Source organism: Mus caroli, chromosome 9 (genome assembly GCF_900094665.2).
Source record: "Mus caroli chromosome 9, CAROLI_EIJ_v1.1, whole genome shotgun sequence".
Classification (NCBI taxonomy): Eukaryota; Metazoa; Chordata; class Mammalia; order Rodentia; family Muridae; genus Mus; species Mus caroli.
Genome location: NC_034578.1, coordinates 102,522,082 through 102,540,842, shown reverse-complemented (window position 1 = coordinate 102,540,842; position 18,761 = coordinate 102,522,082). Strand labels below are relative to the sequence as shown.

The 18,761-nt window shown below is 39.7% G+C and overlaps 2 protein-coding genes across 2 annotated transcripts in view; one reads left to right on the top strand and one right to left on the bottom strand.

Annotated features, from left to right (window-relative positions):
- Dock3 (dedicator of cytokinesis 3) overlaps positions 1-18,761 on the top strand; it is a 285,914-nt gene that overhangs the window by 15,325 nt on the left and 251,828 nt on the right. Inside the window, exon 2 of the mRNA XM_021171370.2 lies at positions 15,573-15,656. Coding sequence (XP_021027029.1) covers positions 15,573-15,656 — 84 coding nt within the window. The remainder of the gene's footprint in view (positions 1-15,572; positions 15,657-18,761) is intronic.
- Positions 2,979-4,283, bottom strand: LOC110301120 (protein S-Myc-like). Its single transcript, XM_021171371.1, has one exon. The coding sequence runs from the start codon at positions 4,278-4,280 to the stop codon at positions 2,979-2,981; it is 1,302 nt and encodes a 433-aa protein (XP_021027030.1). The 5' UTR covers positions 4,281-4,283.

Genomic DNA, 18,761 nt, shown 5'->3' with positions numbered 1-18,761 from the left:
GATTAAGGATGTTGAACATTTTTTCAGGTGCTTCTCAGCCATTCGGTATTCCTCAGGTGAGAATTCTTTGTTCAGTTCTGAGCCCCATTTTTTAATGGGTTATTTGATTTTCTGGAGTCCACCTTCTTGAGTTCTTTATATATATATTGGATATTAGTCCCTTATCTACACACACACTTTTAAGACTAGGCATTGTAGCATGCTTAGTAAGATTAACCCAGCATCCCAAGATAGAGGAGGCAGATATCTGTGAGTTAAAGGCCAGCTTTATGGACTAGAATGAAGACTATTTTTAAAGAAGATACTATGGACTTCTGATAAGTGTATTTTGTACATAGTGGGTGCCTTTTTTTTTCTTTCTTCGAGACAGGGTTTCTCTGTGTAGCCCTGGCTGTCCTGGAACTCACTCTGTAGACCAGGCTGGCCTCGAACTCAGAAATCCACCTAAAGGCATGTGCCACCACTGCCCAGCCATAGTGGGTGTCTTTACCAGTTGTCTTAGTTACTTTTCTATTGCTGTTAAGAGACACTATTACCGGTGGATTTCTGTGTTTGAGGCCAGCCTGGTCTACAGAGTGAGTTCCAGGACAGCCAGCCAGGGCTACACAGAGAAACCCTGTCTCGAAAACCAAACCAAACCAAACCAACCAACCAAAAAAACACTATCACCAAGACACTATCACCAAGACAACTCTTATAAAAGAAAGCATTTAATTGGTGTCTTGCTTACAATTTTAGAGGGTTTATCCATGATCATCATGGCAGGAAGCAGACAGACATTGCAGTGGAGCAGTAGCTGAAAGCTTTACATCCTGATGTGCAGGCAGAAGGCGGAGAGAGAGGAAGACATAGGATCTCCCTCTCTTCCCCTCCCTCTCCATTCTCTCTCTCACTCCTTGCTCACTCATACTGGGTTTATCATGGGCTTTGGAACCTCAAAGTCCACTCCCAGGGACCCAACTTCTACAACAAGGCTATACTTTTAATCCTTCCAAAATAGTTCCACCAACTGAGGAGCAAACATTCAAATGTTTATATGAGCCTTTGAGGAGCATTCTCATTCAAACTGTCACACCAGTAATACATGGTTCTTGGTGGTACCAGTTAGTTGGGTCTTGTTTTTAATGTAGCCATCTAATCTTCATTGGTAAATTGAGGCCATTTATATTAAGGGTTATTATTGAAAGATATTTACTAATTTTTATAATTTTGTTGGCTTGCTTTTTGGTTTTCTTTCTCCCCTCATTAGTACTAGGAGTTTATTGGTTGACCGTGTTGGACATAATAGATTCCTTCCTCTTTATCTCTCATTAAGTTTATTCTTTCCTTCATGCTGTGATTGAAACTGGCTTTCCTTCTCTGTGCATAGCTTTTCCTTTAAGAATCTTGCAGTGCTAACTTGTTAGTCTTGAACTGCCTTACTGCTGTTTGTGAGAGTACTTTATTTCTCCATCAGTTCTAAGTGATAACTTTGCTGGTTATACTAATCTTGGATGGCAATTTTTAGGACTTGTGAGGCTTGACTGTGATGTGTGCTTTTAATCCCAGCACTCAGAAGGCAGAGGCAGAGGCAGGTCTACAGAGTGAGTTCCCGGACAGCCAGGGAACAGAAAGAAACCCTGTCTGAAAAAACAAACAAACAAACAAACAAACAATCAAACAAAATAAATTCTCCCCTCCCAAAAAAGAAAGGAAGAAATAAAGAAAGAAGAGCCCCATATGATATTGAGAGAAGGAACACATAGGGATCCTCCTGTCTCTGCCTCCCAAGTGCTGTTAAAGGTGTGCAGAGCCACTACATGACTTCTTTTTCTTTTTTTTTATTTCATAAAACATGTGGTATTTCAAAGAGCACATATTTTGTAGAAATTAAACATACAACTTTGAGTTCAATCATTTCTATACATCACATATGAACAAATATAATACCAGGAAGATATGGACTTGGAAAAAAGGAACATATGTATATATGTATGTATATATATACACACACATACATAATTTCTTTAAAATTTTCTTAATTCAAAATGATAAATATGTACTAAAACTTTTCACCATTCATTTTCATATGAAAACATAAGTATCAAATTTAGTTACAGATCAGTATCATACAAAAATACACAGGGTAAGAATTAGTACAGCACATATCGGAAATTGAAAATATATCTATATACAAAAACATGCTCCTCAAACATTGATATATTATTACAATGAGGTATACTTAGGAGTGAACTTCCAGTATAATACTGATCTCTTGGTGGGTCAATCAATGGAATTTATAAAAATGTTCCCCTATAGATATCAAATGCCAAACCCCTTTTGTAGCATCTATTGGAATCTAGTCACTCTTGTAAAAAGGAGGAGTGGCTCTGGAAACTTGTAGTAAACCTAACTTCAATACCCTGCAAAGTTTCCCAACTGTCCTGAACATTCATGGCCAGGATGGAGCATTCACTGAGGTTAGAGGAAAGAAAGAAATCACCTAGCAGCGTCCAATGTCTGGGCTTTCCAAGGTATCTCTAGAACTCAATGACTTGCTCCTATTCAGATCCAAACTTAACAAGGGACCATTATGAAGGTAAGCATTCTTTTGTTGTTGTTGTTATTGTTTTTTTGAGACAGGGTTTCTCTGTGTAGCCCTGGCTGTCCTGTGTTTCCCAAGTGCTGAGATTAAAGGTGTGCACCACCACTGCCCGGCGGTAAAGCATTCTTAATGTCAACACAATAGCTTTTTTTTTTTTTTTAAAAAGATTTATTTATTTATTTATTTATTATATGTAAGTACACTGTAGCTGTCCTCAGATACTCCAGAAGAGGGCATCAGATTTCATTACAGATGGTTGTGAGCCACCATGTGGTTGCTGGGATTTGAACTTGGGACCTTCGGAATAGCAGTTGGTGCTCTTAACCACTGAGCCATCTTGCCAGCCCAATAGCTTTTTTTCAAGTTAACATGTGACTGAATATTTTAGAAACATTTAGCACACAGCAGATTGTTTGATTTTCTCTAGCAGTTGCTGTTGTCTTTCATACAGTTTCTTCCTTTCCACCAGGAGCTTGAACTCATCAGCCTGCAGAGTGTGGATGTACTCAGTGGCTTTTTTCAGGATGACCACATTGGCAACCTTCTTATTGTGCGCCAGTTCAGGCACAAGGTCCTTAAGGTTCAGGAAACTGGAACGCATAATGTCACGGCGTTGGCGCTCCGTTCTGTTGTGGTTGCGGCGTTGGCACTCCGTCCTGTTGTGGTTGCGGTGGTGCTCGATGTCCTCCAAGTCTGAGTTGTTCTGGGATCCCAATCTCTGAGCCTTTGGCCAGAGGACGCGTTTGAGGGGCCCTAGCGAAGCGTGGCTCCTGGGCTTCTTCTGAGGCCGCGGGTCCTCCCTGTCCAAGTAGGGCAACGGTGGAGCGGCATAGTTGTGTTGCTCTCGAATGAGGTCGCAGTGCTTGAGGATCAGCTCACTGGACTGCGTGCATCCGGGACTCAGCGCTGCGTTCTCCGAATGCGCTGCGGTGGGGAGCCTGGTGACACTTTTGGAGAACTGTGTCTCCTCCAGCATGTCCGCATAGATTTCCTTTCCGCCTTCCTCTACAGAACCTGAGTTGCTCAGGAAGTCCTCTAGGGAACTGCTGAGCCCTTGGTGGTCACCAAGGCTTATCGCTTCGCCGGTGCTGGTGGGGATGGTGGGTACAGGCATAGGCTCCCGCTTATTCTCTGGGAAAAAGACCACAGCAGGGTCCACATAATCCGAGTCCAGATGGGAGACCTCTGTGAGCCAGGCTGTCTTCCCACACCCCATACCTGCTGTCTCACTGAGCGCGCAGACAGCACAGCTGGCGGTGGCGGCTGCTGCTCTGGGGGCCAAGGTGCCTGTGCCGAGGGCCAGGGACCCGTAGCCTCTTGGCAGCTTCTCACTCACCACACTCTCTGGCTTCTCACGGGTGCAGTCCTGAAGGATGATTGGGTTGCTAGTGCAGCTGCGGAGTCCTCCCAGTCCGAGAACTTCCTCCTCGGCGGGATTACTCCATAAGTCGACCTCAGGCAGCAGCGTTTCTGTTGTCCAGGGCTCACCAGCGTTCACGGGCTCCAGGCTGTGCTCTGCCAAGGCACATCCAGGTGACAATTGTGGGGTGAGCAACAATTCAGACTTCTTCCGGGTGTCCTCCCCTGGAGGTGTAGAGTTGTGACCACCAAAGTAGATGTCATCTTCTTCCAGGTAGAAGCAGGGTTTCAGCAAGTCAAATTCCAGGTCTGAGTTCTTGCAGACCATTCCAGGCATGGTGGATGTATCCATTCTTCTCCACAGTCTGTAGTCCAGTTAACCCAACAGTGGTCAGCTGAGAATGGGAAGTCCAAGAATCTAGTAGTTACTCAGTCCCATGAGGCTAGTTGTTTCAGCTGGTCTTCTTTAGAAGTCGGTTCCAACGGATGTGCTGGCTAGTAAGTACAAGCAGGCAAAAAAGAAGTGAATCTTCCTTCTTCCAATGTCCTAATGTAGGCCTCCAGCAGAAGTGTGGCCCAGATTAAAGGTGTGTACCACCACACCCAGATCTGGGACTTGCTTTGTTCCATGCTGACCTTGAATTTAGAGAGCTTCTTGCCCCAGTCTCCTGGGATTAAAGGTGTATACTACCTTGTCTGAGCCTAAGCTTTTCATGGCCACTGTACCTCAAGAACTCCATGCCAAGATCCAGGTCAGAAACTTGTGTCTTCCAGCCTCAAGATCTGGATCATAGGTGAGCCCTCCAATTATGGATTGTGATTCATTCCAGATATAGTCAAGTTGACAACCAGGAATAGCCATTACAAGGAAACAAATTCCTGTGATCCAGATCTTGAGGCTGGGAGATAGAAGTTTCCGACCTGGACCTTGGCATGGAGGTCTTGAAGCATAGTCCTTTTCTTTTTGATAAGATTTCGCTATATTTCCCAAACTAGCTTGAACTCAGCAATCTTCCTGTCTATGTTATCAGACTTAGAGTCACAGTTTGCACCAACAGCTTCCTATTTTTAATATAACAATCAGAGTAGCCAGATTAATGGCGACAAGCAGAAAAAGAGGAATTATTCAATGTGGCCACATTGGGAAGAGAGACAGAGAACTCCAGTGATCTATCTTTTGTGTTCTGACACAGGTGTAGGTGTCAGAAGAGGCCCAGTGTTTTATGGATATTTGAGTAGTTCCTGTAAAGATGCTGTCCCACCCACCACTGACCCATCATTTTCTCTTCTGTAAAGTGGTCTGGCAGCAAGTTGTAAATCTCTTTCAGGTACTTGGCTTCCCAAGGGCTGAGATTAAAGGCAAGTGTCACTATGCCCAGTGTGACTTCATTTCAATTCTGATAACTCTCTCCCTTGTCTCGGAAAGCATGAACTATTTGATAGTTTGATCTTTTTTTTTTCATGTTGATATGACAAGGTTTGTCTCCTCTGGTGCGATTTGACCTCATATTGGGGGAAATAAATTACAGATGTTAAGAAAAGAAACCAATGCCAATAAATCCTTTACAGCCAATTTAAAAAAAGCAAACAAACAACTGTGTCAGGCAATCCTTAAGTCTAGTCTGCTTGTCTTGTGGATACTGCAAACATATTGTTAAGTTTCTTTGTCAGAAGTTGCACTTCTGTGGAATGTTAATAATAAATCTTTATTAAACATGACTGTCAGGATGATCAAGTACTTTTTCAGAATTAGTGTGTTCAGAAGTTATAAAGCTTTGTGATAACAACCAACAAAAATAAACCTGATTTGAAAATGAAGTATTTGCTTATAGATTTACCAATGTTCAATATCTCTTAATTATCAAAAGGTACTGCTTGGAGTTCCCAGTCTTAGGGCCTGTCTGATTGCCTTTGTTGAAGTGAAGAGTCATGATACAATTAGGAATACACAAACATAAATCCTAGGAAGGCTAGTGTCATTAACAATTCTATTTCAGAAGTTCCCATCTCTGTAAAGTGTTTTCTTGTTTTGTATCATAGAAACAGTATGTAATATATATGCAAAACAACCAGTAACAATTAACATCATTGTGCAGTGATGAACTCTGATATGTGTTCAAGGGGGCACTGAGACTGATTGTTGGGTGTAAGAAATTTATTAGTAGAGTTACTATGCCATAGACAAATAGGTAGGTAACAACATGGCAGGGGTTTTGAGGAAAATTTAGGTCCCAACAACAGAGGCAGACATCAAGGCAGAGGCTGTGAAGAAAGGAAATCAGAGGTCATGTGTCAGAAGTGGGGGGTTTCTTCTTATACCTCACCTTTTTACTTAGAAAAATCTTTTCTCATTCTGTAGGCTGCTGTTTTGTCCAACTGACATGCCCTTTGCCTCACAGAGAGAAGCTTTTCAATTTCATGAAGTCTCATTTATTAACTGTTGATCTTACTACCTGTGCTAAGTGCCTGTGAATTTTGATGAAGATTGAGTTGAATGTGTAGATTGCTTTTGATAAGATGGCCATTTTTACTACTTTAATAGTACCAGTCCACGAGCATGGGAGATCTTTCCATCTTCAGATATCTTCTTCAATTTCTCTCATAAAAGTCTTGAAGTTATTGTCATACAGGGCTTTCACTTGCTTGCTTAGAGTTACCCCTTAGAGTTTATATTATTTGTGGCTATTGTGAAGGGTGTTGTTTCCCTGACTCTTTCTCAGTTTGTTTGTAATTTTTGTACAGGAGGCCTACTGCTTTTTTCTCTAGTTAATTTTGTATCTAGTCATGTCGCTGGAGGTGTTTCTCAGGTATAGGCGTTCCCTGGTAGAATTTTTGGGGTTGCTTATGAATTAATATTATATCATCTGTGAATTGCAATACTTTGACTTCTTCCTTTTCAATTTGTATCCCCTTGATCTCCTTTAATTGCTCTGCTATAATTTGAAGTACTATATTGAAGAAATATGAAGAAAGTAGACATCTTTGTCTTTTTTTTTTTTTTTTTTGAGTTTAGTGAAATTGCTTAGAGTGTCTCTTCATCTAATTTGATGTTGGCTGTAAGTGTGCTCTAAATTGCCTTTATTGTGTTTAGGTATGTTCTTTGTATCCCTGTTATATCCAAGAATTTTGTCCTCAAGTGCTGTTGAATTTGTTAAAGGACTTTGTGGCATCTTATGAGGGGAACATATATTTTTTCTTTCAGTTTGTTTATATGGAGGTTTACATATTTTTGTTTGTTGAACTATCCCTACATCTCCAAGATGATTCCTACTTGATTATAGTAGATGATATTTCTGATATGTTCTTAGATTCAGCTCACAAGTATTTTATTGAGTATTTTGATACCAATGTTCATGAGGGAAATTAATTGGTCAGTAATTCTCTGTCTTTGTTCAATCTTTGTGTGGTTTGAGTGTCAGGGTGATTGTGGCTTCATAAAATGAATTTAGCAGTGTTCCTTCTCTTTTTTTAAAAATGTTTTATTTATTTATATTCTAAATGTTGCTCTCCTTCCTGGTTTCCCCTCCAAGAGTTATTCACCCCATTCCCCCTCTTTTTTGCCTCTGAGAGGGTGTTCTCCACACCCACCCAATCACTCCCACTTCACCCCCTTCGTCCCCCTTCCCTGGGGCATCAAATGTCTACAGAATTAGCTGCATCCTCACCCACTAAAGCCAGACAAGGGAGTCCTCTGCTACATATATGCTGGGGGCCTGGGACTAGCAGATGTATGCTCTTTGGTTGATGGCTTAGTCTATGGGAGCTCCCAGGGGCCTGAGTTAGTTGATACTGTTGTTCTTCCTATGGGGTTGCCATCCCTTTAAGCTCCTCCAATCCTTCCCCTAACTCTTCCATAGGGTTCCCTGACCTCAGGCAATGGTTGGCTGTAAGTTTCTGCATCTGTCTCAGCTGTTGGTAGAGCCTCTCAGAGGACAACTATGCTTATTAGCTCCTGTCTGCAAATACATCATGGCATCAGTAATAGTGTCAGGGTTTGCTGCCTGTGAATGGGATGGATCCCAAGTTGGGCCAGTCCCTGGATGGCCTTTCCTTCAATCTCTGCTCCATTTTTGTCCCTGCATTTCTTTTAGACAGGAGCAATTCTGAGTCAAAAAATTTGAAGGAAGTTTGGTGACCCCATCCCTCTACTGTGGGCCCTATCTACTGGAGGTGGTCCCTTCAGGTTCCATCTCCACACTGTTGGACATTTTGGCTAGGTCATTCCCATTGAGTACTGAAAACCTCTCACATCCCAGGTCTCTGGGACTTTCTAGAGGTTCATCTTGCCCCCCGCCCCCAGGCAGCTGAATATTTCCGTTGGCCCTCTGGGCTTCTTTCCTGTCTCCCCTATACCTGATCTTGCTCCCTCTTTCCCCCCTTTTCCACCCAGGATCCTCCCTTCCTCTGCTTCCCATGATTACGTTGTTCCTCCTTCTAATTGGGATTGAAGCATCCTCACTTGGGCCTTCCTTCTTGTTAACCTTCTTGAGTGCTGTGGATTGTATGAGAATTCTGTATTTTTTGGCTAATATCTACTTATTAGTGAATACATACCACATATGTTCTTTGGGGTCTGATTTACCTCACTTAGGATAATATTTTCTAGTTATATCCATTTGCTTGCAAAATTCATGTTGTCCTTGTTTTTAATACCTGAATAGTATTCCTTTGTGTAAATGAACCACATTTTCTGTATCCATTCTTCTGTCGTGGGTCATTGGGTTGTTTCCAGCTTCTGACCATCACAGATAAGGCCACTATGAACATAGTAGAACACGTTCCCCTGTGGCATGGTGGGGCAACTTTTATGTGTATGTCCCAAGAGTGGTATAGCTGGGTCTTCAGGTAGATATATTTCTAATTTTTTGAGGAACTTCCAGACTGATTTCCAGAGTGGTTGTGTCAGTTTGCAATCCCACCAGCAATGGAGGAGTATTCCTCTTTCTCCACATCCTCCGGAGTATGTGCTGTCACCTGAGTTTTTGATCTTAGTCATTCTGATTGGTGTAAGGTGGAATCTCAGGATCTTTTGATTTGCATTTCTCTTTGGACTTTGAACATTTAAGTGCTTCTTGGCCATTCGTAATTCCTGTTGTGAAATCTCTATTTAGTTCTATACCTCATTTTTAATTTTAATTTTTATTTTTTTTTGGTGATTAACTTCTTGAGTTCTTTATATACTTTGGATATTAGCCCTCTATCAGATGTGGGGTTAGTGAAGATTTTTTTTTTTCCCAATCTGTAGGTTGCCGATTTGTCTTATTGACTATGTCCTTTGCCTTACAGAAGCTTTTCAGTTTCATGAGGTCTCATTTATCAGTTCTTGATCTTAGAGCATGAGCCATTGGAGTTCTGTTTAGGAACTCCTTCCCACCCTTTTGCCAATGAGTTCCAGGCTGCTTCCCACTTTTTCTTCTAATAGATTCAGTGTATCTCGTTTTTTGTTGAGGTCCTTGATCCAGTTAGGCTTGAGCTTTGTGTAAGGTGACAAATATGGTTCTATTTTCTTTTCTTTTTCTTTCTTTTTTTTTTTTTTTTTAAGCATACCGAATGCCAGTTAGACCAGTACCATTTGTTGAAGATGCTTGCTTTTTTGCACTAGATGGTTTTGGCTTTTTGTCTAAGATCAAGTGTCCACAAGTTTGTAGTTTCATTTCTGGGCCTTCAGTTCTATTCTATTGATCACCCTGTCTGTCTCTGTACCAGTACCATGCAGTTTTTATCACTATTGCTCTGTAGTATAGCTTGAAGTCAGGGATGGTGATTCCCCCACAAATTACATTGCTTGCTCTTTTCTTTTAATTGGTGTTCTGTAAGATTTTTGTACTTTTAGGCATCTCCTTTAGGTCAGGAAAATTTATGATTTTGTTGAAAATATTTTCTGGGCTTTTGAGCTGAGATCTTCTATTTCTATTACTTTTAGGTTTGGTCTTTTCACAATGTCCCAGATTTCATAGATCTTTTGTGTCAGGAACTTTTTATGTTTAACATTTTTTTTTAAACCAAAGTATCAATTTCTTATGTTGTATCTTTTACACCTGAGATTTCTCTTCCATATTTAGTATTCTGTTGGTGATACTTGTGTCTGTATTTTGTTTGCTTACCTAGATTTTCCATCTCCATGATTCCCTCAAGTTTGTGTGTATGTGTGTGTTTTAAATTACTTCTATTTCCTTTTTCCTGGTCTTGAATAATTTTATTTTATTTTTTCGCCTATTTGTGTTTTCTTTGCTTTCATTAAGGAATTTATTCATCTTTAAAGATCTCTATCATCTTCATAAAATCGACTCTGAGGTCGTCTTTTTGTGTTTCAGCTGTGTTGGAATATCCAGGAGTTTCTGTAGGATGCAAGCTGGGCTCTGGTGTTACTATATTGCCCTGCCTGTTGTTGACTGTGGTCTTACCCTGGTGTCTAGGCATCTGTGTTTGGGATGAATATAGGTCTTGGTGCTTATTTCTGAATTTGTTTTTGTTGGATGGGTGTTTTGTTTCTTGGTTTCTGTTTCATCTGAGTTTTTTTGGTTTTTGTGGTCTGTATTTCTGGTGGGATATGTGACCTCTGGTTCAGCAGGGAGTCTCCATTGGAGTTGGGGGCTGGACTTCTGGGAGTTGGTGTGGTCTTTGGTTCAGCAGGAGGTCTCTGTTCTTCTGACTGGTGTGGCCTGCACCTGTTCTGACTGAAATATTCTGTATTTGAGTAGAGGATATCTGCCTGTGTACAAGTGGGGCATGGCCTTGGGGTTGTGGTGGGGGTGGGCGGTGGAGTAGGAAGTGGTATCAACGGGGTGGGTCTTTGGGATTCCATCTCAACTGTTTTGACTGGAATGGCTTACATCTGCTCAGTGGTTCAAGCATTTGTTCTTATACATAGGAGAATTACAAAGACTTTTAAAAAATTGGTCTTATAAAAATTTATAGAACAGTGTTAGTTATTACAGACAAGTTGTATACAAGTGTATGCCAAATGTACAATAACATTTTATTATTTTTTGTTAGGGAAAAGCACATGTATGTGCATATATACATACACACACTCACATACTCAGAAAAATGTTTCAAAGCATGATCAGATGATAGATTTTTTTCCTGATGCTTTTTTAAGTCTGTAAGCTATTAAGAGGTCAAAATTATACCACATATAATGAAACTTTTAAAAAGTTAAAAAATTATTTCATGTGTATGAATTTGCCTGTATATATCTCCATGCATCACATGCATGCAATGCCCTTGAGGATTAAAAGAGAGGGTTGGATCCCCAGAAATGGAATTACAGATGGTTGTGAGCCACAGTATAGATGCTGGGGCTCATACCTGGGCCTTTTAGAAGAGCAACTGGTGGTGTTATTGACTATGGAGCTATTTCTCCAGCCGTAATGAAACTTTTTATAGAAAGTAGGTAGGATTTCCTAAGGCTCATCATTATCCATTTTAAGCACTTTCCACTTGGGTAGTAGCAAGTCCAGTGCAGCATGAAAAGATCCCATTGTTTGTATCAGTTAGTACAGCTGCATGGATGGGAGGCATTTCCTCATTAGCTTTCCACAATTTACTATCTCCATGAGTTGTTCTTCCTTCTTATCCAGGATACTGGCATGGGGCTGCCTTGCATGTCTGTGTTCCCAGGGCATAATCTTAAGCTATTTAGCCTGACTGGAGGCCAAGGGAAAGCAGGGCCTTGCTCTGGCCTGTAGTGCCCATTGCTGAGGCTGGCTCTGGTTGCAGCTGCTGTTACTGTCAGCCATACTTGATTGTTGAAAAGCCCTGGGTGAACAACAGCTGTTACTGGTGTTTTGAGTGCATTAACTTTAGTTTGTAAACATTTTATAGGATATAAAGTTCAGATACATAGTCAATATGCTTTTGAAAGTCATATAGATACATAGGGTATCATTTAAAGATAGATGCTAACAAAGCAGTTATTTAAAAGACTTTAACACAAACATTCTTAAATGAATTTCAGCTTTACTAAGGTAATTTTCTGCCCAAGTCTGAAATGTTAAAAAACAAAATCAAACCTTGTCCTCCCCCAACCCCTAAAGATTTCTCTGTATAGAGCTGATTGTCCTGGAATGTCAACTCGAAGATCCACCTGCCTCTGCCTCCCTAGTGCTAGGATTAATGGCATGCACCACTACCACCTGGCCAAAATCTTTATTTTAAGTTAAACTGTCATTAGAGCAGAACAGTATTTGTACTTAAGTTTTAAAATGTCATAAGATGGTATGTAACTATTTAGGGGCACAGACTGCCTTATGTTTTTCTCAGGTTCTAACAGACAATTTTAAAAATAACAACCATCCATATTTTCAGAGCCAAGAAACTGAACAGTCAACTTTCTCAGCATCCTCATGATTTCTGAGCTGTTGATAACATGGTTAAATGGATAACTAAAAAAGAAAGCCCAAAAATTTGAATTTATTTTGGGCATCTGTTACTTACATTTAAAAAAGCTATTGTTTTTTTTTCCTGTAACCATAACCAGATGAAGTTTGTAGTTGAATGATGTTTTTTAAGTAGTTTAGCAAAGTGAAAACTTGCAAAACTGGTTGAATAGTTAACTTGTAATTTCTACTGAAATCTCTTATTGAGATGAGAATCTCTAATTGAGATGAGAATTCAATACAACATTTCCAAACCAATTAACAGGAAAATGTCAAGTCTTATGAAAGAATGATTGAAAAGAAGATGTGTAAACCAAAGAGACAGATTTACAGAATTTGGATTTTTGTGAAAGTTTCTGCTTTTCTTTTCCTAGGATACTTCATACCCAGATATGCAAAGTTGAACTAGACAGTGTATTCTAGTTAGGACATTTCTTTTAAAAAGACTAGGCAAAAAGAAAGAAAAGGTGGGCTGCAGTTGATTCTTAGCAGTATCAATAGTTCTGTTTAAATGGATAACAGATGAATTTAAGATAAAATACAGTTTTAAAAATCAAAGTAAAGGACAAAGGTTAATGAAGATAAATAAGTCTAGAACTGCTTTTGTCATTACAAATATTAGTTCCTTTTTAGAAATCGTTTATATATAGCTCATCTAATATCTTTTTTTTGTTTTTTGGTTTTTTTTGAGACAGGATTTCTCTGTGCAGCCCTGGCTGTCCTGGAACTCACTCTGTAGACCAGGCTGGCCTCAAACTCAGAAATTCGCCTGCCTCTGCCTCCCAAGTGCTGGGACTAAAGGTGTGCGCCACCACACCCGGCTCTCGTCTAATATCTTAAGCACAGAATCATAACAGAAAGGAGAAGATGCACCAATGCAGTTTTAAATATGTAAAGTAGCAGTCTATTATAATACTGGTTTTTTTCCCAGTAAGTTTCATATACCAAGAAAGTAAAACTTTGAACAAAGGGGACTATGAAGAAAATCTGAGGTATAAAGACAGGGAGGGCTGTTGCTTTAATGCCTTGTGCTACAAGATTTGGGTTCTGTTTACTAAAATGCAGTATGCACAAAACAAGCTCTCAAATTGATGTTGAAACTGTTATACACTGCTGATAGAAGTAGATATGCACAGGTAAAACCAAAAGTTGAGCAAAATCTGCAGTAGCATTTTCTTCATACTGCATTTGTCAGAGTAACAGGGTGTAATAAATGTATCTATATAAGACGATGCTGGCTACAAATGTAAATACTGAATTTACTAGTCCAACAAAAAGAGACTGTAGATTCAATGTCTTTGTGAACCACACTGGTTTTCTCTTTTTTCCCAGCACTGCCAACATGTTTATTTAGCCTGTCTGCTCCATTTCCCTTTTCTATTAATAATAGGACCCAAACCAAGAATCATACACCTAGCAGCTTATTTCCAGTTTTCAAACTCCAACATGGTCCTTGAGTCTCCTGAGTCCATTTCCAAATTCCCCAGCAACAAGAATAAGAACCTCCCATTATTGCCTTCTGTTTTCTTGAAGAAAATTTTGCCTGGCCCAGGCTTTAGGCTTTCTCTTTTTCCAGCGTGAGATTCCTAGGGTAGGCTAGTTTCTTCTTCTTTTTCTCTTTTCTTTCTCTTTTCCTTTTTCTTTTTTTTACACCATTGCCTGCCTGTCTCTCTCTCTCTTTCCATTGAATATTTTCTTTATTTACATTTCAAATGTTTTCCCCTTTCCTGGTTTCCCCTCCAAAAACACCCCTCCCCCTCCCTGCTCACCAGTCCACACACTCCCACTTCCTGGCCCTGGCATTCCCTTACACTGGGGCATAGAACCTTCACAGGACCAAGGGCCTCTCCTCCCATTGATGTCCGACTAGGCCATCCTCTGCTACATATGCAGCTGGAGCCATGAGTCCCACCATGTGTACTCTTTGGTTGGTGGTTTAGTCCCTGAGAGCTCTGGGGGCTGCAAATCCCTTCAGCTCCTTGGGTCCTTTCTCTAGCTCCATCATTGGGGACCCTGTGCTCAGTCCAATGGTAGGCTGAGAGGATCCATCTCTGTATTTGTCAGGCACTGGTGGAGTCTCTCCAGAGACAGCTATAACAGGCTGTCAGTAAGCACTAGACCAGTGTGGATACACGATCCTTCTTAGAATGGGGACCAAAACACCCATGGAAGGAGTTACAGAGACAAAGTGTAGAATTCTAGTTTCTTGAGGTTCATTGTCTCAGTAGTCTGATTGAGGAACACATAGTCTCTTTAGAATTTCTTCATCCATGTCTGGCCCATCACACCTCCTGAGTGCTGAAATTATAAGTGTCTGTCACATGTCCACTTCTGTTTATTTTGTCAGGCAGTAGTGCTTTGCTTATTCCTTTGGTGGCAGTTTCATGGTTTGCTGATTATTTGTGGTCTTTTTCTTGGTTTTGGTGCTTGTATTTGAAGAAATAAACTTTTCTTCCTCCAGTCTTTACATATTTGCTGTGCCAGGGCAAACACTATCAAGTCTCTCTGTCTAGGGGGTTTGGTTGTATCATTTAGCAGGTTCTGCAGATGGCCTTGATGATGGAGTTCTTGGATTCATGGATGGCCTGATCTTGTGCTTTGATTAGCATGTGGGTAGTGGTTCTTTTTCAAGGGTAGGTCTGGTGCCCTAGTTCTTAGGTGTGTGCTTGGAGCATGGTACTAGTCTTCAGCCATATTCTTTGGAGGTTGGCTTAGTGCTTGGATGATCCCTTAGGTGTTTGGAGGCTGGCCTAACATAAAAAAAGGTCATTAGGGTTGGTATAGAAGTCGGGCCAGTTTGTAGTCTACAATAGTGTACAGTAGCTAACCTGTCATAGTAGATCTTGAGTTGAATCCATAGATGCTGTTCTGATCCTGGGCCTGAACTTGGTCTGTTGCTTGGCCAGTCTGTTAACCAGGATTACTAACACATGTTTGCTCAGATAGGGTATGTGAAGCTAGGTCATGCTGAGGAACAGGAAGAGTTTTCATACATGAAATATTTTTATATAGGAGCACATGCACACCACTTAGGGGTAATAATTGTGCCACAATGTATGTAACTTTCTGACTCACTTAATGATATTACCTTTCACAATATATTGACTATATTAAAGAGGTTTACATATTAAATAAGAACAATTAAATAATGGAGAGTTTATATAGAAAATTCAGCGCTTAATTCAGTGATTCTCACTGTTAAGTATTTGAAAAATTACTAACTGATATGTTTATTCTTGCTTTTCTAGTGATATGCAGCTTTCGAGGATCTGTCCCTCAAGGCCTGGTCTTAGAAATAGGAGAAACAGTTCAGATTCTTGAAAAATGTGAAGGTAAGTGTGAGCCTATAAAACACATAAATAGTGATCAATTACAGTTATGATTGTCCTAATAGATTTTTAGCAATCCTTGTGAAGCCATTATTAAACATATTAAATACTGTTAAAATATTTCCTAATTTATATTCAACAAAAGGTGGCTCTAATATAGTAACAGATGATTTTGGCCATCAGAATATTAATTTTACATATTATGTCATGATCATTTTTTTTTTCAAGACAGGGTTTTTCTGTATATCTCTGGCTGTCCTGGAACTCACTTTGTAGACTAGACTGGTCTTGGACTCAGAAATCCGCCTGCCTCTGCCTTCCGAGTGCTGGGATTAAAGGCGTGTGCCACCATGCCCAGCCGTCATGATCATTTTTATTTTCTACTTGTATTTATCTGCATTTGAGTGAATTATTATTGGTTCATCGCTGTGTCTCTGTCAGATTGACTAGATATCTTTATCTGTAGTAAGACGAAATATATGCTCCAGTGAAGTCCGATTCCACTACTATCCTCTTAGATATGTATCTTAATATGACGTTTTTGCATTCTGAAAATATAGTCTTCAAAATTCTGCAGCAAAATTAAGTTAGAAATTATACAGAGTCAAAGCATTAGCAAAAAGTTAGGTTACTGGGAAGATAGCTCAGATGTGAAAGTACCTACTGCCCATACAGGGGAATCTGAGCTTGGATCCCCAGTGCCACATACTTCCATAACCCTAGCCCTGGGGACACACACAAGCCAATTTAGCTGAATATCTGAGTTTCACATTCAGTGAGAGTCTCTGTCTAAAAAATATAAGGGGCTGGAGATACAGCTCAGAGGTTAAGAACATGCATTATGCTTTCAGAGAACTCAAGTTCTATTCCTAGCATCCACATATGGAGGTTCACGACCACCTGCAACTCTAGCTTTAGGGAGAGCCAACACTTCTGGCCTCTGTGGGTACCCACATTCACAAGCATATATCCATAACATAAAATGAAAATGAAATGATGGTGAGTGATTGAAAAAAGCACTCATGTCAACGCTGACTTTCACATGCATGCACACACAGTACATACAACCACTTATACCAGTGGATCTGCATGAAATTTGCACACACACATGAACACATATGTCATATACACAAATACACATACAGAAGCAAGCAAACAAAAACTAAGGAAAAAACTAACCAAAATATAAGAAGAAATTGATGTTATGGGAAATCACTTTATTAGCGGTGTCTATCCACTTGGCATGACTAGAGGTCACTTTAGATGATATGAAGGAGAGGAACTGTTGTGTTGTGGTCATGTGGAAGTCACACTCTGATCCAGCTGGATTGTTATTATGGGGCTTTGTAAATGTAACCTAACAGGACTCCATAAACATACAAGTTAAAATTTTTTTAAATTAGATTTTTTAAATAGCTTATGTATCTAAATGACTTGCCTGCCTATGTCCCTGGTATCCTTAAAAGTTGGAATAAGGCATTAAATCCCTTGAAATTGGAGTAATAGATAATTGTGAGCCACTATGTGGGAATGAAACCCACAGATCTTCTACAATAGCTACCTAAAAGTGTTCTTTATTGCAGAGCCATTTCTCGCTCCTAGAAATAAACAAGTTTAGTCTTCGTATACTTTGCTGGAAAATTATCTCCAGTGCAGCGCTCACTTTTAAATTTTCCTAAGTGTAAGTTATTATTCCTTCATGATACAAGCAGTAAAAGAAAAATAAAAGGTAATATTTTTAATGTTATATGTAGTTATTTAATGTTCTGATCAAGATACAGTTTTTGAAAAAACTTAGAAAAAAATCATAGAACTAAACACAACAACCCAAAAGGTATGAAATACAGTAGAGAGAGTTCAAAGAAGAGACTATTGCTATTAAAATACCAACTCAACAGCAACCACAACAACACGCACCAAGACATATCAACTACATGCATGCTCAGGGTCTTACAGAAACAAGAACCCAGAGTAAATGCAAAAAGATGGGGTGCTGATGAGATGGCTCTGTAGTTAAGAGAACTTACTGTTCTTGAAGAGGATCTAAGTTAAATTTCTCTCCCTCTCTCTCCCCCTCCCTCCCCGTGTGTGTGTGTGTGTATGTATATGAAAGTATATAATAAGGTTTACACAAGGTATAACTTACCTGGATGTAGATGAGTTTTCTCAGTTGGACACAGAGTGGGATTCTGTGGTAGTTTACCTACCTAATACAAGACATTTGGGTCTCATCCCTAGCATTCTTTAGAAGACAACAAACAGTGATAACCACATCATAAAAACATACAAGATATGGAAATAGAATAATAACCAATTTAAAACAAGAACCTTTATGACACCAATAAGAATAGCAAAGAAAGGGAAAAATAAACAGTGAACTAAATAGTAATAAAGATGAAAGATTTTAAAAAGTAGTAAAAAATAACAAGTGGGGATGAGAAAGAAGGTGAGAAGAGAAAGATCTGTCTGAAGAATAAGGGAAAAAGAAAATGGTAAACAATTTTAAAGAAGAAAAGAGAAAGGAAATACATAAAATACACATCTGTGTATTTAAGATAAACTGGTATAACAGAAAACCCACATTTTAGTAAAATAAAATTGCATGAAATAAAGTAAAAGCCTTTTGTTTGCCAAGAAGGTTAGTTATATGGAAAAGGATGGATTTTCTCAAACTGGGCTGACCAGATGATCTTTCAGTGACTTCTCAGGCTCTGTGCCTCTTGAGAGAATGTAGGCTGTGGCTGACTGTCTTTCCATAGTGCTTAACTCTGCATCTTGTGTGTTAGTTACTTTTTTGTTGCTGTGATAAAATTCTTGACAAACCAGTCTAAAGAAGGAGACAGTGCATTATGAAGGGGAAGCCATGGCCCTAGGAGCATGAGGTACCTGGTCAGATTGCATTTGCAGTAAGGAAGCACAGAGATCAAGGCTTTGTTGACTTTCTTCTTTTTATTCACTTCAAGACCCCACAGAATGGTGCTACATTTAGAGCGTGTTTTCAATTCTTTACCCTTTTTTTGAGATATACCATCAGGTCTGTTTCCACAGTGATTTTTAAGCTCAATCAAATTGGCAGTGAAGCTTAGTTAAAAAAAAAATATATATATA